Source organism: Odontesthes bonariensis, chromosome 11 (genome assembly GCF_027942865.1).
Source record: "Odontesthes bonariensis isolate fOdoBon6 chromosome 11, fOdoBon6.hap1, whole genome shotgun sequence".
Lineage (NCBI taxonomy): Eukaryota > Metazoa > Chordata > Actinopteri > Atheriniformes > Atherinopsidae > Odontesthes > Odontesthes bonariensis.
The window spans coordinates 9,973,343-9,998,312 of record NC_134516.1 but is presented as its reverse complement, the minus strand read 5'-3'; the positions used below and the strand labels follow the sequence as shown (position 1 = coordinate 9,998,312).

The 24,970-nt window shown below is 40.6% G+C and overlaps 2 protein-coding genes across 4 annotated transcripts; one reads left to right on the top strand and one right to left on the bottom strand.

The window, feature by feature from the left end:
• Nucleotides 1–1,646: 1,646 nt before the first annotated feature.
• On the top strand, nucleotides 1,647–7,836 carry slc19a2 (solute carrier family 19 member 2). The gene is made up of 6 exons (XM_075477462.1): nucleotides 1,647–1,854; nucleotides 3,374–3,913; nucleotides 4,358–4,604; nucleotides 4,781–4,973; nucleotides 5,499–5,640; nucleotides 5,759–7,836. The coding sequence occupies exons 1-6, from the start codon at nucleotides 1,732–1,734 to the stop codon at nucleotides 5,918–5,920; spliced, it is 1,407 nt and encodes a 468-aa protein (XP_075333577.1). The 5' UTR covers nucleotides 1,647–1,731; the 3' UTR covers nucleotides 5,921–7,836.
• Nucleotides 7,837–17,008: 9,172 nt separating this feature from the next.
• On the bottom strand, nucleotides 17,009–21,809 carry arl6ip6 (ADP-ribosylation factor-like 6 interacting protein 6). Of its 3 annotated transcripts, none has more exons than XM_075477460.1 (5): nucleotides 21,322–21,809; nucleotides 20,064–20,117; nucleotides 19,703–19,751; nucleotides 18,257–18,414; nucleotides 17,819–17,904 (listed from the first exon to the last, which is right to left on the bottom strand). In XM_075477460.1, the coding sequence occupies exons 1-4, from the start codon at nucleotides 21,467–21,469 to the stop codon at nucleotides 18,303–18,305; spliced, it is 363 nt and encodes a 120-aa protein (XP_075333575.1). In that variant the 5' UTR covers nucleotides 21,470–21,809; the 3' UTR covers nucleotides 17,819–17,904; nucleotides 18,257–18,302. The 3 variants fall into 3 exon arrangements, with proteins under 3 accessions (XP_075333574.1, XP_075333575.1, XP_075333576.1); XM_075477461.1 differs by having other exon boundaries at nucleotides 18,257–18,411; XM_075477459.1 differs by lacking the exons at nucleotides 18,257–18,414; nucleotides 19,703–19,751 and adding an exon at nucleotides 17,009–17,683 and having other exon boundaries at nucleotides 17,772–17,904; nucleotides 21,322–21,748.
• Nucleotides 21,810–24,970: the final 3,161 nt, after the last annotated feature.

Below are 24,970 nucleotides of genomic sequence, written 5' to 3'. Positions count from 1 at the left end.
TGTGTGTGTGTGTGTCTGCTGTTTGCTGCTGAGCGGGTAGCATAGTGTACAGTAGCTTTATCAGATTATTCATTCAAGCACAACTGCAAAAGATTTTTAAAAGTGAACCAAAACAGTCAAATTGTTGGGCAGTGCAGCTGAACAAGCAAGTATTACCTGTTCTTCATTTCACAACCAGTAGTGATTAAAGTGATCACAAATGGAATCCCGAAGAAAACGTCTTAAGATATTTGATTCTGATTTGGACAGGAGGAAATGGAGCTTTTCTTGCTGACACCAATTTCTAACCACCATCTACCACGGTGATGGAAGCTTTTTAATTATTAATGTTGTTATTTTTGCTTTCCTGCAGCTGCACTTTGCAGGACTCATGGCTAAATAATCTCTTCATGCCAGATTGTCTTAATACTGAATCATCTGAATGTGTCGATAGCCACGCCTGTTCATTTAACAATGGTTCTTGTAGTTTTTGCGCCTCAAGTAGGCTTTCTATCTCTTGCTTCAACTTTGAACAGTTTTTCTAGCCTGCAGACTGTATCAGAGCCTCGCGGATTATTTCCACTCTTGCTTCTGCAGGTGTTATACGCCACTGCCTACAGTGTGTAAGAACTCTGTGAAGGTTAGCTGTTCTGCTCCAATGTGCTGTATTTTCAAGCATATTGTTTTACTGTCATACTTCTCAGTGTCCTTGATAAATGTGTGAATACATCTTTCATGAATATGAATTGTAAAAAATATTGTGTTATGGGGTTTTTTTTGTATCAGATTTCAACAGTACTTTCAAAGCTAAAACAAAATCATTTAATTCCTTTCCTTATGTTCTACCGGTTGCATAAATTGTTTATTCTGTGCCTGTTCATCCAGTCCCCTGGCGTAAATGGCTCATTAACACTTAGCTATTTCAAATTGATGTACATTTATCAATAAAGTTTTCCCAAATATTACAAACGGAATACTAATTGTGTATTTATTCACTGGTGCCGACGAGGACGGCTGACAAAACCAACACCCGTTTTTTTATTGGCATTCAAATTGATCGAGAAAATCAACTATTTCGCCAAAGCTTGTCCGCCTTAAAATCTTTACTCTGGCTTCCAGTCAGTCACAGAACAGATTTTAAAAGCCTCCTGATGGTTTACAAATCCCAGAACGGTTTAGGACCAACTGTGATATGTTCAGAGAATATAAACCCAGCAGAGCTCTTAGATCCAAGGACTCAGGTCAGCTGGTCCAGTCCAGAGTCCAGACTAAACATGGAGAAGCAGCATTTAGCTGTTATGCTGCAAACAAGTGGAACAAACTGCCAGTGGAGATTAAACTTTCACCAAATGGAGACATTTTTAAATCCAGGTTAAAAACATTTCTTTTCTCATGTGTCTATGCATGAAATCTGCACGTTTATCTGGACTGTTGCTTGTTTTTAATCATTTTATTTGTTTCTCTTTATATTATTTTATGTATTTTTAATGCTTCTTCCACTCCCCGCTGCAATGCTTTTATTTTATGTGAAGCAATTTGAACTGTTTTGTACATGAAATGTGCTGTACAGATAAATTTGAGTTGATTTGATTACTTACTCTGGCCAGCTGGTGGCAGTAGTGGACATAAAATTTGACCATTCTGAAGCGGTTACGAAGACGCCAAAATAAGAGAAGAAGTCAATGCTGCATGTGGAGGTCATAAAGAGTCTATTCTTCATATGTCTATGGAGGAGACCACATCAGGTCCAACATGTCAGTGTTCTACCCGACAGTTCTGCTTTGTGTCTATGGCTTCTTCTCCAGCCTCCGGCCGTCGGAGCCTTTTCTCACCGCCTACCTGATGGGACCGGACAAGAACCTGACAGAGACGCAGGTGAGTTAGCTTGTGCGGCTAGCTCACCATACATTGCATTATATTTTAACTTTTTAATTTTCTAGCTTCTAAACAGTTTTTTTTTTAAACACCACCAGAGTCGTGGTTCCGCACAGTTTGTGCATGTATCGATAACACTTAATGCAGGTCATTTAGGTTCGTTTAGCCTTAATTCGCGTTAAAAACTCCTCATGTCGCAACCACCAGTTCCATCTAAAGGCTGCGTGAAACGCACGTTGTGAAACTGTAAATTGCAAAAGTTAGCAAAGTTAACAGATGTAAAACGTCAGCTATTGAAAACTGACTAAATCGTTGTAACTCGCCGTAGCCCTAATGTGGCTGTGGCAAACTGGAACAAACAGCAGTTTCTTTCTTTTTAATGCTTTGAAGACTCCGTGTTTCCAGCACTGCACTCTGTGCTGTAAGCTTTGGTGCTTATGTATGGAAGCCCGTTTCCGCCACTTAGTATTTCTAAATTTATTTTTTATTAAGTGGCAGAAACGGGCTTCCATAGTTTAGGACTATATTTTGTCAGAATAAACCCCCAGAGTAATCTTATCAAAATCCAAGTAATTCAATTTAATATTTTTCCAATTCATACATACAGGGCCAATTTTTAAAAAGTACCCTAGCTAAGGAAACCAACAGATTTGATCAAAACTTCACTTAGGTCCAACCTCCCAAAAAAAAACCTCCCTTTTACCAGGAAGAAACCTCCAACAGAACGGGGAAGGATGGCCATCTGCCTCAACCAGTTTTCAACAGCATGACTCAAACACTTGACTCAGGCTAAAAAAAACCTCCCACATTGAAAAAATGGTTAATCTTGTAGGTAATCCTTTAGATCAGGGGTTCTCAACCTTTTGCAAGCGGGCCCCCCCTAAGAAGTTTTAAGTTTGCTCCAGAAAAGTTTTCACAAAGCAAAGCAAAGCTGCCATGCATCAGATTTCCCCTCTGGCTGTGTTACCACCACGAAAACAACCTTTTCATTTTCAATGTCCAGCTTTGTTCTTCTTAGATACTGAGATGAAGCTGGTTAGTGACCAGGTTTTACACAATCTCAGCAACAATGTCAGCTTTCATTCAAAGTGATTTCAGTAAATAGTACGATCACATTTTTGTTATATCCATTAAATTAGGTTGGCCATCAACATTTCTAACATGGCTTATATCATTAGTTGTTTTTTCAACCCATCCTGAAATAAATTTGAAGCAAACTTTTCAAATGTTGAATCGTAGAGAAAAGTCATCTCTTCCGGTTACCAACTAGCCACCAAATAAACTGGCTTCACAGTGCTGTCAGCAGCTGGCGTTATGGGTTGCGTGTTGTAGTAAAACAGTTATCTCGAGAAAAAAAGAATTTCATAGTTTTTAATGGCTTTTTTTTTTTTTTTTTTTTTTTTTAGTGAAAATTGAAAAAGGACATTAAAAATATTGAGATTAAGTTTATGAAAAAATACAACTCTTCAGCTTTTAATTTGAAATCAGCACTGTAAATCTTTTTTTCTGTTATTTGCAGGTTGTCAACGAAATCTATCCCATATGGACATATTCCTACCTTGGACTTTTGTTTCCCATCTTTCTGATCACAGACTACCTCCGTTATAAGCCAGTGTTGGTGCTGCAGGCCACCAGTTTAGTGGTTACTTATGCCATTCTTTGGAAGGCTCAAGGCATGGTGGCCATGCAGCTCCTGGAGTTTTTCTTTGGGCTTGCCACGGCTTCGGATGTGGCCTATTATTCCTACATCTACAGCGTGGTGGAAGCAGCACAGTACCAGAGAGTGACCAGCTACTGTCGTAGCATCACTCTGTTTGGGTCCGCTGCTGGATCGCTGATAGGCCAGCTCTTGTACTCTGTGGCCAAAGTTGAACTGATCCACCTTGTCATCATTACTCTGGTGTCAGCCGCCGTGGCCTTTGCTGCCCCCTGGTTTCTCCCCATGCCCAGAAGGACCTTGTTCTTCCACAAGAGTCCTGGGGCTGCAGAGGACAAACCAAGCAGCAGCAGCACTTCCCAGACAGAGAAGGCAGAGGATGCGGAGACCAAAGAGCCCATGGTGAGAAACGAGCTGCTTTATCCAGGCCAAGCTTTGATTATGACGTTAATTCAGCTTTTGAAAAAGGAATTGTCATGTTAAAGGGATGGTTCGCCTCTTTTGACATGATTGTCAAACGCCAAAACGAGGCTGGAACTCGGCTCACAGGACGCAGCGGGGGGTAAGTCAATGTTCATAAATGATATTGCTAATATGGGATGTCATACAGCTTCATGTCAAAAGAGGCAAACTATCCCTTTAACTCTCACTAGTGCTAACGGCGCTTCATTAACCTTACAGCCAGCTTACTACTTGGCAGCTTTTTCCCAGCAACATGTCACATATCCTGTGACGTCATATAATAGTGACTCTGTAGTCTTTCGTGCGTGTTCAACTCTTTGTACTTTACATGACTCTTTGCATTTGTACAAAGAAGTACACTAATTGGCTTATTTCTCTTTTCAGATATCCAGGCACTCTGAAGCCCAAAGTTGTGGGAGTGGTCTTATGGAGGTGTTGCGGATACTGTTCAATGACTTTGTGCAGTGCTACAGATGTCGCCCCCTGTTGGCTTGGTCGGTGTGGTGGGCTCTGGCTACTTGTGGCTACTTCCAGATCGTCAACTATGCCCAAGCCTTATGGGAGAATGTTCGGCCATCCAGTGACTATGAAATCTTCAACGGCTACGTAGAGACGCTGTCCACACTGCTCGGTGAGTTCCCCTGTTTGCTTTCAGACATGAACTTTTCGTTGAGCGACGTCACAAAGTTCACAGATTGACTTTGCTTAGTTGCGTTGAAAATATTGTAACTGTTAATACTGTTTTACTGGAAGAGTGTAAATGTTTGAAATGGATCAGTATTTGACAGTCGCTCTGTTGTTCCGCAGGGGCTCTGGCAGCTCTGCTGACAGGCTGTCTGCCTGTATCCTGGGCCCGGTGGGGAGAGCTGGCTTTGTGTTTGCTCTCCTTCCTCATGGCTTTGTGTGTGTTTGCCATGGACCTGCTGAGGAACATCTGGGTATGCTACAGCTCATATGTCATCTTTAGAGCTACTTACATGCTGCTCATCACTGTGGCCACGTGAGTACAAAGTCCATTGTTGCATATTCGATTAAAGGCTGAATTTAAGACAAAATGCAGCTTATCTGGAATACCTAAAACAGTCCTGTGGAATTGAATGTGAATTTGAAACCAGAGACTGAATCTGGAAAACCTAGAAACTGCTCAGGATCTGTTTGTAAATAACTCTAGAAATTTAATTAGAATTTTTTTTTTTTTTTTTTTTTTTTCTCCAAGTCTTTAAAAAGGTTGGTGAAGATGGTTTACAATGATTTTTTTTTTTTTTTTTTTTTTTTTTTTTTTGTCATTTTCACCAATAATAAAAAGAGTAATGTTAGCTGTAGGAAGATCATGAGAACATTTCATTTTCTCTTTTTATATTATTATTATGGATTTGTATGTCGGCTTTTTTAACCACTACCCTAAGTTACTCTGTATTATTTCGGCTTTTTTAGCACTGTGCCTGTTCAAACTGCACAAGGAAATAGATTGTGCCTAAATCTAAACGTTGCTCCTGATGTTTTCCTGTGGCTTTCTGACCATCAGATACCAGATCGCTGCCAGTCTCAACATGCAGCGGTATGCGCTCGTGTTTGGAGTGAACACTTTTGGGGCTTTGCTGCTGCAATCTCTGCTCACTTTGGTAGTTGTGGACTCGGCTGGCCTGGGCCTTGATGTTTTCACTCAGGTGAGGAAGTACATTGAGCCCTGCACACTCCTTTTGTTGCATAACACGAGGGGCAGCTGTACTGGTAACTCTGCTTCATTGTGTATTTGATGGACGTTCTCTCATTTCTCTCCCTCAGTTTCTCATCTACGGTGCCTACTTCGCTGTGATTGCCGTGATATTTCTCATTGCTGGGATCTGCAGACTGGCCTCCAAGAGGCAGACTGAGGAGGAAGTTTTTGCTAACGTCCAAGCAGAGTCAAACTGTCCTCCAAACGGTGAAGCCAGTTCCTGCACATAGTATGAAATGACACAGATTAGCATGTTATATAGCAAAAGCAGTGAGTGAGCACAAAGAATCCACAAGGTGGAAAACACATTTCTTCAGTTACATAGTGTCAAAACAAAATATAACCTAGTAGAAGATGAAGGCTACAACCATTTTATGCTTACAAAACAAGTTGCATTTATACATTTTGGCCACAAGATTGGTAAACAACCTCTGGAGCATGCTCACAGGAGGGCAGCCCCAACACACAGGGTGCCTTTTTATTAGGGCATCGTCACCTCTTAGCTCCCCCCAGAGAGGATATGATGAAGAAATGGCCAAAGCTGCCAAAGGAGGAATCCTTGGCACCATAATGCTCTTCTAAATGCAGCATTTGTAGCTAAACCCATAATGACAACCATGGCAGGGTTTCATTTATAGTCAAATTCCTTTAAACTATCATGTGTCTTTCAAGCTGGAAATGTCATAAACAAAAAGCTGAATATGGTAAGACATTATGTGGGGAAACGTTGGTGATATAATTCCGTTTTTACTGGACGTACCTCGTCCGAAATGATCCAAACGCATTGCATCAGGCTGGTCTTCATGAATACTGACGTCACAAGGAGAACTCTGCTCTGCCAAATCACACACACACAAGCTTTTACCCAGCCGCTGCAAAAGCTCAGCTGAAGAAAGAAGAGGGCTTTTTAATATCAGTAACGTGGTTAGATAAGATGAACCTTGATGTTTTAAAGCTGCAGTCTGCAACTCTTTTTCAAGCATAATGCCTGGAACTGTCCGGGGATTCTGAAAGTAGTACATTAAATACCCCAATACAAAAAAAAAGAGTTCTCTAGGTCCCCTATATGTCCCGCTAGGTCCCTCCAAAGCCAGCAGGTTTGTTTACAAAATTGCAGACCGGACCGGTAAAAGGTAACCAATCAGGTTTACGAGCTGGGCTCTGCTGCCTGTCAATCACCGATTGTGCACGCGCGATACAAGGTAGGCTCGTCCCCACGCTTATTTATCTGGACTATTGAACTTCATTACAGCTTGTCTACTTACTGTGTCTTCCATGATCGCAAATGACAGGTGAGTTGATGAATGAGGAGTCGTGTTAGCGCATCTGGCGTGCACGTCTACGTGCACGAGTTCTCATGTGTTTTGAAGGGGCGGGACAGGAAGTTGAATAACTTTTTATTTTTTGGTTAAAAAAATAAGCATTTCTTGCATTTTGCGACTACGGAGGTCACCGTTTTCAACTTCAAGCGTTCTGATAGATCATGTAAACTCTTAAAATGCCAAAAAGTAGGACTTTACGTATGACAACAACAAATCCTGCAGACTGCAGCTTTAATGTTAACCTCAAGAACTTAATCTGCAGGTCCATGAAATCACGTGGAAATGTGACGCTTTGGAAACTTAGTCACAGTGAATTGTATCAAATTCCCAATACAGAAGTGAAAAAAGCTTATTATTAGAGCCCTCTGGTTGCTATGATGGCAAATAAATGAGTTGCCAATGATCGCTGAGAAACGTGGTAGACTGGTCTGAATAGGTGTGGACATGCCATCAGTTTATGTATCGGAAACAATTCGGAAACGTAATGTCTCCTTTTTATATATCATTTCCAGCCTGAAGACACCCATAATGTTTATTTTCAAATCAAATTTTGGTAATAGTGTGAATAACTCTGGCTTAACTGTTTATGTCACACAGCTTTTTTTTTTTTTTTTTTTTTTTTTCTATAAACTTTAAAAAGCACTCATCTCTCCAGCCTCGTCCGGAAGTCCCCCACACTCCTAATCTCCTCAAAAGAAGACGAGGAAGCATAAAGTGGTGGACGTTTATTGCACTTAATATTACAGTATGTGCAGTAAAAGCAAAATAAATCCATGAAAGTTTATTTAAAACGGAGAATGAAAATAAACAACTGAAAGTCTAAAGACTTGAATGTCTGCAGTTGTTTGTCACAGACTCCACTTTTCCCACATTATTCATTAGATTTAGTGTGAACATTGACCTACTAAACATAACATGTCTTTTTTGTGTGTGTGTCATACATCTCCCAATGTGCAGATAATTGCATAGACTGTTACATTACCTCTGATGAATATTTATGTTAAGTGAAAAGTTTTAGTATTGATGAGCAATATCTATGTCAGACTTATCAATACATCCTTAATGAGCACTGTGCTGTTGAAGCTTGAACTGATGATGCACTATGAGCACCTTTGTATTTGATATCCGTGGGCTGCTTTTATCTGTTTAAGCTGCTGATCTCTTTGTTTTGGGATTTTTTTTTTTTTTTGCAAAGTGCCTCATAATATATTTTTCTTACATTAGATGGCTTCCTTCTTGCTAACGAATCCAACAGTAAAATTTCTACGTTTAGTAGAGCACATTGAAAAATGAATGAGTGTCAAACTCCGATATAGTGACTCGCTATAGATGTACTTGTTAAAGAACAAAATATATGTACATATGTATGTAGCTGTAGTTTGTGTCGAATGTTTCTTTAAAAAAAAAACACAACTTATTTTCAGCAGTTAATTACATCACCGTTCAGTTGTTTCATGAAGGAACTTTTTAACTAGTAGAATATTGATGTGGTTGTAATGGTAATGCATAGAATACTCCATGCCTTGGCGTACATACACATACAGCCATATAATAACTTTTCAGTGTACTTCCAGTGTTGGGTTGGCTCTGGGATTAATCCCCAGGCATACTTTGAAATGTAGAATACCCAACGGTCTGATAAAGGTACAGCCACACACTTCTAATGGCTCACTAATGATGGTTAAGAAGAATTACATTTGTTTTTTTTTGTTTTGTTTTTTTTTAATCCATACTTTGTTTGACTCGTACTGTATGATTAAATATAGAGAAAGCTTATAGATGTCAAATGAAGTCGATGCAGTTGTACCTCTTATGGGGATTCCATCTGAAGGCCAACAGGCAGCAAGTTCTGTGGCTGGAAACAGAATATTCCAAGTTTTCTTCAATGCAGCACAACATTTATTTTCTACATTATGGTCCCATTTAGAGTGAAAAATCTGTGTATATGTTAGGGTGGAGCTTCCCGGTTATTGATGAGTTTCTGTGGTTCTCCATGTCACCACTTGCTTTTAATATCTGTACCCAAAAGCTTTAAGCTAACAGAAAATGGCCAAACTAGAGCCTTGTAAATGTTATTCTACATATAATTGTTGATATGATTGTCTCCATCTGTTATATACAGTTTGGGGTTGGATTAGTAACTGAAAACATGGTACTTAATTTTTCTAGCAGCACAATCTAAAAACTGGTGTGTGAAAATAGTTTTCCCTGTCTTGAGACGAAGATGCTGGTTGGACATGAGAGGGTTCTTGTTGTGCAGGCAGAATATAAAGGTCAGGGCCAGAGTTTTCACAGACACAAGAAAGAGCTAAGTCTGTACTGAGAGAGCATCATAGTGACCGACATGTGCTTCACAATGATGAATGGGAGTGTTTCAATTATGTTTTCCAATCAAAACTAACAGATAACACTAATGATTTGAGGTTTATATGAAGAAAACTAGGTTTCACAAAGTGAATGTACTAGAGACAGGAAATGCATTCTGCATATATAATAATATATTGTTAGAGTAGAGTATTCTTTTCAAAGAGCAATTTACTTTGATCAAAGTAAAAACAAATTAGTATCCAAGACTTTAAAGAAGATCCTTTTGGCTGGAGCATTGGTTGGATGTCGGTTGGCTTTTGGCTGGAGCATTGGTGGATGTCGGTTGGTTTTCGGCTGGAGCATTGGTGGATGTCGGTTGGCTTTCGGCTGGAGCATTGGTTGGATGTCGGTTGACTTTCGGCTGGAGCATTGGTTGGATGTCGGTTGGCCTTCGGCTGGAGCATTGGTTGGATGTCGGTTGACTTTCGGCTGGAGCATTGTTGGATGTCGGTTGGCTTTCGGCTGGAGCATTGGTGGATGTCGGTTGGCTTTCGGCTGGAGCATTGGTTGGATGTCGGTTGGCTTTCGGCTGGAGCATTGGTTGGATGTCGGTTGGCTTTCGGCTGGAGCATTGTTGGATGTCGGTTGGCTTTCGGCTGGAGCATTGGTGGATGTCGGTTGGCTTTCGGCTGGAGCATTGGTTGGATGTCGGTTGGCTTTCGGCTGGAGCATTGGTTGGATGTCGGTTGGCTTTCGGCTGGAGCATTGTTGGATGTCGGTTGGCTTTCGGCTGGAGCATTGGTGGATGTCGGTTGGCTTTCGGCTGGAGCATTGGTTGGATGTCGGTTGGCCTTCGGCTGGAGCATTGGTTGGATGTCGGTTGACTTTCGGCTGGAGCATTGTTGGATGTCGGTTGGCTTTCGGCTGGAGCATTGGTGGATGTCGGTTGGCTTTCGGCTGGAGCATTGGTTGGATGTCGGTTGGCTTTCGGCTGGAGCATTGGTTGGATGTCGGTTGGCTTTCGGCTGGAGCATTGTTGGATGTCGGTTGGCTTTCGGCTGGAGCATTGGTGGATGTCGGTTGGCTTTCGGCTGGAGCATTGGTTGGATGTCGGTTGGCTTTCGGCTGGAGCATTGGTTGGATGTCGGTTGGCTTTCGGCTGGAGCATTGTTGGATGTCGGTTGGCTTTCGGCTGGAGCATTGGTGGATGTCGGTTGGCTTTCGGCTGGAGCATTGGTTGGATGTCGGTTGGCCTTCGGCTGGAGCATTGGTTGGATGTCGGTTGACTTTCGGCTGGAGCATTGGTGGATGTCGGTTGGCCTTCGGCTGGAGCATTGGTTGGATGTCGGTTGACTTTCGGCTGGAGCATTGTTGGATGTCGGTTGGCTTTCGGCTGGAGCATTGGTGGATGTCGGTTGGCTTTCGGCTGGAGCATTGGTGGATGTCGGTTGGCTTTCGGCTGGAGCATTGTCGGATGTCGGTTGACTTTTGGCTGGAGCATTGGTTGGATGTCGGTTGACTTTTGGCTGGAGCATTGGTTGGATGTCGGTTGACTTTTGGCTGGAGCATTGGTTGGATGTCGGTTGGCTTTCGGCTGGAGCATTGGTTGGATGTCGGTTGACTTTTGGCTGGAGCATTGGTTGGATGTCGGTTGGCTTTCGGCTGGAGCATTGGTTGGATGTCGGTTGACTTTTGGCTGGAGCATTGGTTGGATGTCGGTTGACTTTTGGCTGGAGCATTGTTGGATGTCGGTTGACTTTTGGCTGGAGCATTGGTTGGATGTTGGTTGGCTTTCGGCTGGAGCATTGGTTGGATGTCGGTTGACTTTTGGCTGGAGCATTGGTTGGATGTCGGTTGGCTTTCGGCTGGAGCATTGGTTGGATGTCGGTTGGCTTTCGGCTGGAGCATTGTTGGATGTCGGTTGACTTTTGGCTGGAGCATTGGTTGGATGTCGGTTGGCTTTCGGCTGGAGCATTGGTTGGATGTCGGTTGGCTTTCGGCTGGAGCATTGTTGGATGTCGGTTGACTTTTGGCTGGAGCATTGGTTGGATGTCGGTTGGCTTTCGGCTGGAGCATTGGTTGATGTCGGTTGGCCTTCGGCTGGAGCATTGGTGGATGTCGGTTGGCCTTCGGCTGGAGCATTGGTTGGATGTCGGTTGGTTTTCGGCTGGAGCATTGGTGGATGTCGGTTGGTTTTCGGCTGGAGCATTGGTTGGATGTCGGTCTCAGTCTTTTTGTCTTTGCGGTGTGTAACGAGCTGTCTACACTGAGTCAGTCAGTGAGAGAGATCAGCCTTGCGGATCATTGACTTTGGAGATTTTGGACAATGTGAACGATGGCTGCTGTTCAAGCCACCGATTGGCCTCAAATCTGTGATAAGTTTGTCTGACTGTGATCATCACCATTTGTCTGGAAGATTACAATTGGGCTTAAACTCTTGTAATATGGACAAGGCTTTGGTGAGATCTCTCCTTGTTTATTCATCTCTGTCCTCCTTTCTCTTTGCACAACCAACAAGCTGAGCATTATTATCGCCAGTTCTGCATCGGACATCTCTCTAAACACATTGTTGCCCTACACACAAAAAAACTGACGATGTAGGTGTTCATCAGTTAATAAACACAGTTTGTTTATATTTTATTATTGCTAATGTAGAGCATGTGTCTATTTATTATCATCACTTCTGCACTGGACAGTTATGTCCTCTTGCACAAGCATAGTTGGTATGTCCTGGTCGGCACTTGGACACGGCCTTTACGATGAGTTTGAGCGCTTTTCTTTTAGTTTTTGTCTCTGCCCAGAAGCTGGCACCATAAGGAGCCAAGCAAAGGTTTGTTTTTTTTTGTCTATGCTGGTTTTTTTTGTAACCATTTAATAGCCCAAAGACAGTGACTGTATTTCCAACATTTGGCTCTTGCAATGTGAAATAATACCTCCTCCCCTTTTCCATTCAAGTGTTTTACCATTTTTTTCAAGTGTATTCCTTTCTTTGATGACTGTTGAGTGATGGTGCGGGAAGATGGGAAACCTGACAATTCATTTGAGCAATAATATGCTGATCTTTTTCAGAGGTTTGTGCTCTAACATTTGTTTGAATGTGTAAATCCCAGATTTCAGCGACAATATTTGCACTATTTTATAGATGTATAGTCTTTAATTTAATTTTGAGAGCTTATGTCTAAATTATGTCCTTCAAATACTGTCAAGTTAAAAAAGAAAGTCCACCCTCTTTAAGCTCAAAGGTTTATCGCAACGGGATGTATAAAAAAAATTACCTGGACCTCACAACATGTGTTCCAGTTTTTCACACACTGCTTCTGTGGTTTGGTTAGGTTTTGGTTTTAGCAACATGACTTTAATGTAATCTTTTCTGTTTGACATTATCAATCTCTTACATTGTGGAGTCATTTTGGCCCACTCTTCTTTACAACATTCAGTTCATATAAGTTTGTCGGCATTCATTTATGCACGGCTCTCTGAACGTCCCGCCGCAGCAGTTTGGAAACGGCCTTTTAACTCGAGATGGAGAACAACGGTTGCTTCTCTAAGAGCAATCCTGATGTCTTCCAGCCTTGGCATTGTTGACACACAACTGAATGGTCCAGACAAGCACAGTACCAAAACTGCTTTTTAATAGTGATGCTCCGATCGATCGGCTGCCGATCATGATCGGCCGATAATGCCCAAAAATAGCCTGATCGGCGATCGGAAAAATATGCCGATCAAAAAGCCGATCACGTGACGTAATTACAAGCTTTTTTTTTTTTTTTTTTTTTTTTTTTTTTTGACGTAAATTACTAGCAACCACTTTCTAATGTGGTACGGGACGTGTGTACAGAACCGAACAGGTAAAACCTCTACAGTGCTTCTCGACAACATGACCTCTCCTGTCTGGAATTTCTTCAAAGTGTGTCAGAAAGATGTGAAACTTACTGCGGTCACGCCATCTGCGCTTCGCGCTAGCTACACTTGAAAATCGAGTGCCCGTTTACATCGCTTCATACGGTAAAGCGTGTGAGCGGATTTATGGTGCATTCAAGTGCACCCCGTAAACTCAGTAATCTATATCGAAGTTGATTTTCATTTGTTGGAATACATACACCTGTCATTACTTGGTTGTTTTTTTTTACTACATTCTTTTTAATGATTAAAACAAAATGATAGAACAAAATTATTGAAGCATATTCAGAATCAAACTCATTTCTGCATAGTCAGATTTGAAAACTTCCTTAAAACCAAATCAAAATGTTCTCTGCCGACTCCACCAGATTCTTGTTCTACATGTCCCCAGCTACCTCTTTGGAGATTTTCAAGTTATTTCACTGCATCATTGTTTAATAATCTGATGCTGAAATCATACCCAGTGGATGATGTATATGGGCAGATTAAAATAATAATAGAAAGTAAAAAAAACAATTGTTTTCTGCAAACTCCACCAGATTCTTGTTCTACATGTCCCCAGCTACCTCTGGCAGTTTAATTTCTATAAATGGTGCACTCTGTGCTAGATGAAAGGCATGGAAATGTCCGATTCCTTCCATGATCGGCAGTGATCGGCAATCGGCAGATCATGATTTTGGTGATCGGTGATCGGTCCAAAAAATGCTGATCGGAGCATCACTACTTTTTAAAGAGGTGGTCACACTTTGCTTTTATGATCAATGAAGTATGTTTGATTAGCAGCACTTGGTTGCTACTGAAACCACACACGGTGCGACACACTTCTTTTTTGCACACACTGCTCCTGTATTTTGGTTTTGTTTTTTCATCTATTTTTGTTCAATAAGAAATGACATGTTGAGGTTGCATCTATCTTATTGTAAAACCTGGTCTTTTAATATATCCTGATACATTAAATCCTTAGAACTTAGAAGGTAGTATTTCTTTCACGGTTGTTTTTAAACAAAAAGTTGCATGGCGCAGAGTCTCCAATTTCTGCCTATGCAATGAATGTAAAACAAAAACTTGCCAAATATTGTCTTTTTTTTTGTAGTATATTTATCTTATCTTCTAATCACACTATGTATCTTGAAATAAATAATTTTAAAGTATCTTCATCCATTGGTTTTGTTTGTTCTCCTTACTGGATTCTCTGGGCACCATGTAAGTGGAAGTTGACCAATGGCAATCCTTTCAAACATACAAATGTTGTATATTGCTTGGGCAGCATTGCCTTGCTAAACTGGTTTGCTCAAACGAGGGTTCCCAGAATGACATGGGAAGGTCTACAGTTGAAGAAACCTGTGGGACCTGTGTGTAAACCTGCCGACCAACACATCCTCATAGCTCAATGACAGGATAGATCCATTTTCAATTAAAGTGCAACAGGAAAACTAATCTTATGATGTACTATGTTCAGCTAAACTTTCAGTAGAATCTGAATTATTCCATATAGGTGTAAAAACACCCACAGTCCTGAAAAGGAATGTAATCAGAGAGTGGGTTTGAAGTGGGTGAGTTAAAACTTTACTCTTCCTTTACAGGAAAGCATGAGCATTTTTGAGATTTTGGGCCAGTCTACTCCTTCAATATGTGTTCTTTCAACCTGCTATAAAGAAAACATAAATTAAAATGTTTATTTTATTACATTTTGTTTACTCGCGGCAGTACGTTTCGCCCGAATTTACCAAGAAGTTAGCATTTCAACGCGCCATGCCGAGCTTCGCCTATTTACTGAAGTCTGTCATGACCGGTATCGTTGGAAAGCTCTGAGTCTCCTGCACAATGATGTCACCCAAATAATGGCACTTACTTTCTATCAGCAACCAAGCAATTTTGAGCAATTGTTTCTAATACAAATTTATTAAATTCTTCTATTTATTTATTTATTTAGTCTTCTCAAAATCAGTTTTTTGTGTTTCATCTCAGCCTATGGAGCACCTACTAACACCAAACTTTCCAGTTATACACTTAGCAGTATTCTGAAGATATTTACAGAAGGATTTGTTGATAAATCATTCCTGGCCTGATTTATGTGACATAATCAAATAATATGGCAAAAATCGATGTTTTTTAGGCTATGGACAGTATATCTTGATTTCCTAGGAAATGAAAGCAGATATCCTGAAATCCCTCAGTAATTTTCTTTTCATTTTGTGTGTAAACAAAATGAAAAAAGAATTTTGCACCTGGCTTTATCATATGTTAAGATCTATTTTCCAGAAATATATGCAAATTTACCAGTGCAGTATGTTAAATAACAGAATAAAAAGCTCTTGCTCATGTCAATTGTATAGGTGTTGCCACGGTGATACGCTGGCTTTAGGTCACATGGGCACAGCTATAGGTGGAGAGGGGGGAGGAAAGGCTGGGTAGGTGTGATTTTTGTTGACCGCACGTATGCAGCACGATGTTCTAACGTACAAGTCTTTATGCACATGTGCTACTGCAGAAATTCTGGAAATATATACACAAAATAAACATGTACTCGGGACTCGGCGTGCATCTTTACAAACACAGAGCGTCAGACAAATACACAGGACCCTAATGCTTCTCCTTCTGGCCACTTTAAGTGCATATTGAAAATCGCTCCTACACCTATTATTAAAAAGAAAAGGTTTTAGTTGTTTTTTGTTTGATTGGTTAACCAAAGTTTAGTTTAAAATTTCAGTTAAAACCCAAATATTTAAAAAGCCCTATTCAAGTTTTCTGACTCAAACTGTCTTGGTTTCCTCAGTTTTTATCATGAAAAGTACGTCAAAGATGAAACAAGTATACAGTGTGTGATTCCAAGTGAAGGGTTGACCAATAAAAAGGAGCCAAGAAAGATGTAGGGACACTGGTCAAAAAGAAATCCAGAGAAAGCAAATTTTGAAAACAACTGCATTTATTTTAGTGTAAAATGTGAATTATCCATTTAAACAGTGTACTTCTTCACTGCTGCAAGCTGTTCGTGCAATTTAAGCTACTTAAAGAGATTTAAGACATTTTTCATAGGAAGCTTATGATTAGAAACTTAAAAGCTTCTTTTCACCAGAATTCCACAGTCTGAAATTGAAAGTGGCTAAAGTACAGAAACAATGGGGAGGCTACTGATCTCAATACAGAAGAAATGATGCGGAGAAACAAACTGTAGCCTGACATGGAACTTCCAACGGTTGTTTTGATAAAGTGTTGCAACAGAATCTGTCCTTGACACGTTGCCAGTCCACCACAGGGCTTACACAGGGAAACAGGCAGTCATACAAACCCATACATGTGCCCTATTTAGAATGTCTGTCTGTACTTCGGGGAAAAACAAGGAACCCAGATAAATCACACAAGCATAAAGACAGAAAGGGCCAGAGCCGAGTACCTTCTTGTTTTTTTTTGCCAATCCACAGCATTAAACACTTGATCCACCAGGGACCACAATAACTTATGATGGAATGTGATGTGCAGACGAAACTTGAGAATGTGCAAATGTGTTTCACGCTATTTATTGTGTGCAATGGTATTGCCATTCGTGCAAAAGTTTAGACTGTTTACACCGACTCAAAGTTGGTTCTCAGTCTGCACAGAAAGGATACTCGAGTAAAGCAACTTTAAGATCCAACCTGCCCTCCATCTGCCCACAGTGGAAAATAACTGGAATGACACAGAGATGGTGCGTTGCCGACTCTGACTCACCTTTCACATTTTTGGCTGGTTTCACATAAAATATCACTTTTTTTTTTTACACAATCATTGGAGAAATATGCAGCCCTGGGCTGTTTAGGCAAGGCAAGTTTATTTGTACAGCACAATTCAACTACAAGGCGATTCAAAGTGTTTTACAGAGACATTAAAACAGTAGAAATAAAAGGCATGATTTCAATTTTAAACAAAAAAGAAAGAAATAAGAACAATAGATAAAATCAGATAATTAGGGATTTGTTAAAGTTCTTCCCACAAACATTGCAGACATCAGTATATACGGAATCACACATAGAATTTGCAACTACTTCTATACCATCTAACCATCGACATCATAGCTCGAGTTGAAAATAGTGAAAATGAAACATACGACACTCTGGCTTTACAGGAGACTCATCTAAAGAGAATTGGTCATAGACTGCAGCCTAGTGGAAATAATTCAAATGAAACCTCTGGAGCAGCAAAACAAAGCAGCAGTACAGCAGTGTCAGATCACAATTCAGTGTTTTCTTCACTGTAGCCACAACAACTGTGTTCCATTACGAATTTTAGTTGAATCTACTACCGGACAGCTTCTTGGGTGCCTTTGCTCTGTTTGGCCAGATTCAAGGACGGGGCGGCTGTGCAGGTGGGTATTCCTACCCAGAATAAGTGCGTCAGGAAAGGCTCCACATAACAGCGAGCATGGCCATGATACCGTTAAGGACAGCAACACCATAACTCATGTGGAAGCCATGGCCAGAAACATCCCTGCAGGGAAGACAGTCGTTTGATGTGATCTTATGTTTAAAGTACAAACCCCACCGACAGTTCCATTAGTGTAACATAAGAGTTTTACCTGAAGCAAGGCAGCGTCAGGGGTGTTGGGAACACCATGCCAGGCTGGTAGGAGTCAAGGTAGTTAAGAGTCCATGAGAAGACACAGCAGATGCATCCAACAAGCACTGACAGCATCAGGATACTCCAGAAACCTGAACACACACAAAGCTTTTCAAACACTTTCCACCCACAGTTTAACGAGGCCTAGGGTCGGGGGTTGGGAATTAAGGCACAGTTTATTCAGAAAGTCTTCAGATCCCTTCACTTTTTGCACTTTTCATTTCAAATTAAATTTACAATTTCACTCTATTTAAATGAAAAAAAAAAAAAACTATGTGAAAGCCAGGTTCTTTGTTTTAGTTCTTTTTACGTTTGAAAATGCACACGTCACGTCCACAGTATCATTTACACCCTCAATTTGGTGCGGAAACCTCTTGAGGCAGCTTTTAATCATTTGGTTAAATCTCTAAAGGATTTTTACTGCTCGACTTAGCAAGTTCATACCTGCCACGTTGACAGATCCTGTCTGCCGTGTGTTGACTTGGCTGCTTTAATCAGGTTTGTTGTGTGCTGAAGAGAGAAACTTAACCCACAGGTCAGGGAGTTTCACCCTGAATGAGGTCTTCTGAATCTGAATTATGGCCAGTCTTCTTGTCCTGCTGCTGAGAAACATCAGGATAACATGACGCTGACACCACCACACACTGTTCATGACCAGTTGGTCTAACTGGTCATGAACAGTGGTCTAATATTGCCCCGTAATATTAGACCAATAAAATTAACGAATAGTTCACGGTGGTCTAGTTCTGAGGCTGTTCAATTCGGACACTGAAGAAGATGACTTTGATGGTTTTAGTGCGCAGGAGGAAGATGAAGAAGGTGATCAATGACTTTTCCTGGTAGGTCTTTTTTCTTTTTTTTTAACCAGCCGTGTTACAGGCAGTGTTGGCAAAAAAAAAACATTTACGCCACGTATTTGTGTGTTACCGATAGGTATTTAAGTTAAAACCATCGGTGTTACAGGCACTGTTCGGGAAAAAAAAGCATTTGCAGTATATATTTGTTTATGTTACCGTACAGATTTAATTAAAAGTTTAAAAATCCTCAGGTGTAACATCTTTCCGTGTAAATATCTCATTACAATGTGGACACCCGCAGTTTATAGTCTGGTGCGGTTTATATTCAGGTGCGGTTTTTTTTAATTATTTTTTGGGGCTTTTATGCCTTTAATTGACAGGACAGTTCAAGAGAGACAGGAAGCAGGGGGCAGAGAGAGGGGGAAAGACATGCAGCAAAGGGCCATCCGATGCGGGACTCGAACCGGGGCCAGCTACAGCGAGGACTATAGCCTCTGTACATGGAGTGCCTGCAGTACCCACTACGCCACCGACCACCCCAATATCAATATATTTGTTATTAAATATTCTGAGGAACATGTGAATGCATATGAATGTTACGATGCTCTAATTATATTCTCTGTATTGTTACAACAGGTAAAGTCATGACATGTGATCAGAGTTTTTATAATCATCAGACCTCTGTGAGGATGTTGAATAGGAACTTATCTATAGCTGAGGGATTGTAATGGTTGATGATGAGCTAACCTGGATTTGGAGCTTATACAAAAATTGTTGACTATTTATCTCACCAAACAAAAACCTTTTTCCAAATGCTCTCAAGTCTATTCAGTGGTGTGCGCGGAACACCAGGCAGGTCCTTAAAGCCTAAAACGCATAACTGCATATCCTGATACATTCAGTTTGGCCTCTTTTATGGATATCTGACCTTTATGGACATCAGATTGCTTTAATAGTTAGTGCAGTAGATACATAATGTACACCTGCCTGACGGTGAGAAAGATTTCAGTTTTCATCCACAAAGCAGAAGGTGGATTTTTTTGCCAATGTGCTTCTGGTTATATCAATATATGATAGAGAGATGGAAGTCTACCATTTGGAGAGGTGCACCTCTCTCCATATGTCAGCTGTGATTTGGCTCCCTGTAAAAGATCAAGCAAATATAGCTGACACATAGTGGGACTCCATTTGTGATCATAAGATGGGAAAACGTTTTCAAAATGTAATCACCTAAAATGTGCATAAAGCAAGGGGATCCGAATGCTTTCTTGATAATGTGCAAGTATGCTGATGTATGAAATTGTACATAAACAAATATTTGAAAAGGGCAAATTTAGGAGCTGAATTATGGTCCCCCAAACAAAGTGGACCATAATTATCTGTTTATGTAAATATCAAGACAATTAAAATAAACCAATAATCTGGGATAAAAAGGAACGGGCATCAATACTCACCAAGCATCCTCTCTTCAATGCCATTCTCTCCCGTCACCCTCTCTGCTCTTAGTTCTGAAACAGTCATTAACCAAAAATCACGACTCACAGCTGATCCAAAGCTTAATGACTTGTACTGCAGTCCACAGTTTGGTTGTCGTGAAACAGATCGGGTGAGATTTTGTTATTTTAAATTTCTCCCGTGTAACACTTTGAGGCAAAAATAACCCTCGCTCAAGGTATTACGTTGTACTTGGTAAGGTAAACGACGCTGAAGATGGCCTCCGATTGGCAGATTAAAGGCCCATTTATGCCCTACGGTAAATACGGAAACGGACGCTTTCACCCGGTTCCGGGGGTCGTTTCATCCGTCAGTTTGTCCGTAGGTCAAGAGCTTAGCAATCCGGTGAGCTCCGGGCGAAACGGAGCAATACCAGAGGAATTCGTGGGGGCAGTAGAGAGTCAGGAGCGTGGTGGCTCCGGAAGTTATGGAGGAAGAAGAAGAACGAAGAGTAGGAGATTTAATTTAGATTTCTTCTTGTGCGCCGACTTTTACGCGGTTTCTTTGTGTGCTGCCATAATAGATAGAGAACTGCAACTTCCTCAATTGACGCCATGTTTCTCAAACCCGCGGCCGACAATGACTCAATATATACCGCCCTCTAGAGGATTTCTTACGGACGTGCGCAATACGGACGGAGGCATAAATAGAAGCTCCGGGAGCAACGAATGGACCGGACAGACGAATTTCGTCTGGTTCCGTAGGGCATAAATCGGGCTTAAAGGGGTGGGCATAAAGGGCCATTTCACTGCATTTTTTGCCTTTTGATCGACCAAAACAAGGTCCTGTATGGAAACTACAATAGTTACACTGCTCAAATCTGGATGGAATTATTCTAAAGAGGTTGTAGATTCATTAAAACCTTGTTTGGGATTTGTGAAACCTTTTTCTGAATTGTGAAAATGCAGAACAGGGCCACTTTACTGCATTTTTGGTATTCTGATCACCCTAAACTGGGTCCTGTATGGAAACTTCATTACTTAGACAGCTCAAATCTGGATATAATTATTCTAAAGAGGCTATAGATTAATTAAATCCTTGTTTGGGATTTGTGAAACCTTTTTCTGATTTGTGAAAATGCAGAATATGGTCATTTAACTGCTTTTTTTGCATTCTGATCACCCTGAACTGGGTCCTGTATGGAAACTACATTAGTTAGACTGCTCATATCTGGATGGAATTATTCTAAAGAGGTTGTGTAAGGTGATGTATGCTTACCTTTGAGTACCGGGTAAACGAGGGCGCAAAGAGAGCCGACAGCGGCCACAGCTACTGCGGAGCCCAGAACCGAGAAGATGACCGTGAGCCATGGTTTGGGGCGGTTCTGCGGTCGCCTCGCACTCTCAGTGGGTCCCTCTGTTAACATCACCCGGGTTTAAAAAAAAAAAAAAAAAAAAAAAAGGATATTCTGAAGAGCACGAGCCCCCGAATTTGGGTCTGAAAAAATGTTACCGTTTGGCGGTCTGTTTGGTGACACTTTCAACTAAGTTTTCTTTTCGTGTCGCCGGACAACGTGTGGATTTACATTCTTTAAGTCAGACGACGTGTAAACGGAATCATTTGAGCTGCAGCAGGAACTGTTGTACTCATCCCGCTCTGTCGCTTGAGCACTTCCGCAAACAAATTCGCCCCTATGGCAGTTCCGTCTGTGCAGCGTTAATAACTGAAAGAGTTTTTGGAAGAATTTAAAATGAATAAATAAATAAAAATAGATTAAAACAACTTACTACACGAATTATGGAAGGAACTGTCGTGCTTTTCATTTGAAAGATAAATGCAAAATTAGACATTTTCTGAACAATTTGTAAAACAGCTTGAGTGATATGTTACGGAAGCCCAGAGCGGACGTGGTACGTATAAACTTTTTTTTTTTTTTATGGTTTTCTCTAGATAACGAGATAATTATGTCGTTATCTCGAGAAAACAATGATCTTTTCTCGAGATAACGAGTTCATTTACCGATGGTTTTCGAGGCCACTTTTTCTCCCCAGTCCGCCCCTGTTTATATGTGTTTATATGTATTTCTGGCAAAGGTGTACCCATTTTTACCCCCCTTTCATTGAAAACTGAATAAAGTAGCCTATGAATCAAACATGGAATGTGGAGCGTTTGTGTAACAATTCTGCTTGTGAAAATGCTCAAAGCAAATCCCGCTGGTGTGACAAGCATTTCGTTTTCTCGAGATAACGAGTTATTTATCTCGTTATCTCGAGAAAACGATAACGGCATCTCTTGTGCATCATTCGGTAACCATGGAGACGGCCTGGTCCCCTCAGCTGGTCACTGATGAAGTTGACTATATCAGCAGGATCAGTTAGGTGTAAACGCCAATAGTGTGTCGGGATGGTATATTGTTTATACTTCTCATCCAATCGCCATCAAATTCACTCGACGTTTTTGAACAATGAAAAAACACAGGCCGAAATGAAATACGAACATCGAGGCTATTACAGACTCCTGTTTAAAAGGGATTACACCACAGTTCCATACGTGGTCTCATACTGGAACAAATACTTGGAACACACTGACTGGAAGAAGATCTGGCTCTTACCCAACCGATACCTGTTAACTAATAAAGTCAGAGAAGTTTCATTTAAGTTAATTCATAGATTGTATATCCATCCAGTGATCGTATTGTTAAAATATTCAAAAAAGACATTGATGTGAAATGTACTTTCTGTTCTATACATACTGAAACTGTTACCCATTTATCTTGGCACTGCCCTATTGTCCAAAGACTGTGGAGTGATATCTGTAACTTTATCGCTAACAATATTGATAATGAGTTTGATTTATCTTGGAGGAGTGTATCGTTTGGGCTCCCTGACTTTAACAAAACCAAAGAAAAAGCCAACATAACTTTTATTGTGAACCTCATCATTTTAATGGCAAAATTTCATATCCATAAATGTAAATTCATGAAAAAAAAAACATATTTTCTTGCCTTTCTTGGTGAGCTCAGGCAGTACATGACCTCCATTAAATTCTCAAACAACCAGAAAGCGATTAAGACCGTTGATATCTGTGAACACTTGAATATTTTATTGTGACCTCTTTTATCCCCTGGTGTATAATATTGAAATGTTTCATGTGTAGAAGTGCCATCGCTAGTTGCCACTGCCACTTTTTGAGCTTGGTCCTGCTGGGAAATTCCTTTCTGTGGCGTGTCTACTGGTGGTAGCAGTCGTGGGGCTGTTATAATATTCCCATTGCTTATTCAATATTTCGACTGGAAGAACGGAGGTGTGCAAAGCAAATTACTTGAAATGAAAAGCCCTCCAAATAAATCAGCTGGCACTATTGCACAATACATCAAAGAAACACTGGAAAAGAAAGGGATATTCTCAAAATGTATTGCTTTTACAGGAGACAACTGCAAAACAATGTTTGGGGGAATCCGGCGTCATGATGAATATATATATATATATCTATATATATATAGATATATATATATATAAAATTGTGATTGCTTTATGAAGGGACAAACATTGAACATTGACAAAATTAACACTTGGCCAAAAGTTATCTTATCAGAGTGCACGAAAGCACCATTCTGAAAGTGGTCTGAATGCCACAGCAAGAGGTTTTTTTTTCACACAATTACACTTTATTTAACGTTTGGCCAAAAAAAGAAATAAGACGAGTTGTTATTTTATATCGTGGCAAGTAGCAAATATAGATTCAGTAGCAAAGTTCAAAAGTTCTGTGTAAAGTAGTCCTATTGGCCACAGCGTTTTTAAAGGCCGATAAAGTTTATGAACATACCATACCACCCTTGATTGTGGACACATTTGTGTGTATTCACATGTTCATGGTGCCACATGCGATACACTACATCTCTCTACCCCCCCCCCCCCCCCCCCCCCCCCCCCCCCCTCTGTCCTCTTTTTCACAAACTCAAATCTGGTCACCTTATTTAAGCAAGGGCTTCACGAATAAGAAGTGTCACCATTACCTGAATTGTCCACCAGAAAACAAGGACAAACTCATATCCCCCCACTCAAACAATACAAATGAATAGATAAAGTTTAAAAAATCACCGTTATATGTATGGAGATGTTTGTGAGTGTCAGTCTCAAAAATAGTGTCAGTTGGGCACAGAGCCATTCAGCGGAATAAAAGCTGGTCATGATCTTTGAATTTTAACATGTATATCTTCTTACTGAAAGTTCTCTTTAACGTTGTATAACCTGCACTGATAATTAGAGCTCCAGGTATGACGACTACAAGGTTTTCATGTGTAAAGCGTGTTGCATGTGCTGAATAAAATTCCATTCATGAGCAAATTCAATCTCTCCTCGGTGGAAATTTTTAATCTGTTTGTATTTCTACGTGACTTCCCCCGCCAAACAGAAGTAATACAAAAGGATTGCACATTTTTCTGTCCACAGATTCTTCCCCGCAGAGAATTAAATTTGAATTATTATTGCCTTACAGGCGTAGACACAGTAGGAGCAAGGTCTTGCGAAATAGCTACTAGACCAATTTTTCACATGCAATTAAACTCCCCTGCAGGGGATACAATATGCCTATCTTGTAGATATATTATCAAATAGTACTTACTTCAGGTGTATTCGTCCACTATCATTTTTGGAGAACATTACTCCAAAAACATTAAAGCTGGAAAATCACATTTTATTCACTGGGTGTTCTAATTCGTGATGTTAGGCCCATGTTTGTGATATAAAACTGTTTTTTTTTTTTTTTTTTATCCTAATGATACGAACTTGCTGACATAAGAAATTGTGTGTTTGTGTTATAGCAATAGAAAAACACGAAAAGACAAAAGTGTGACATATACCACCAGGGAGCACAATGATCATTATGAGCAAATCCAGTCTGTGATCGTGCCTGCATTTATTTCGAT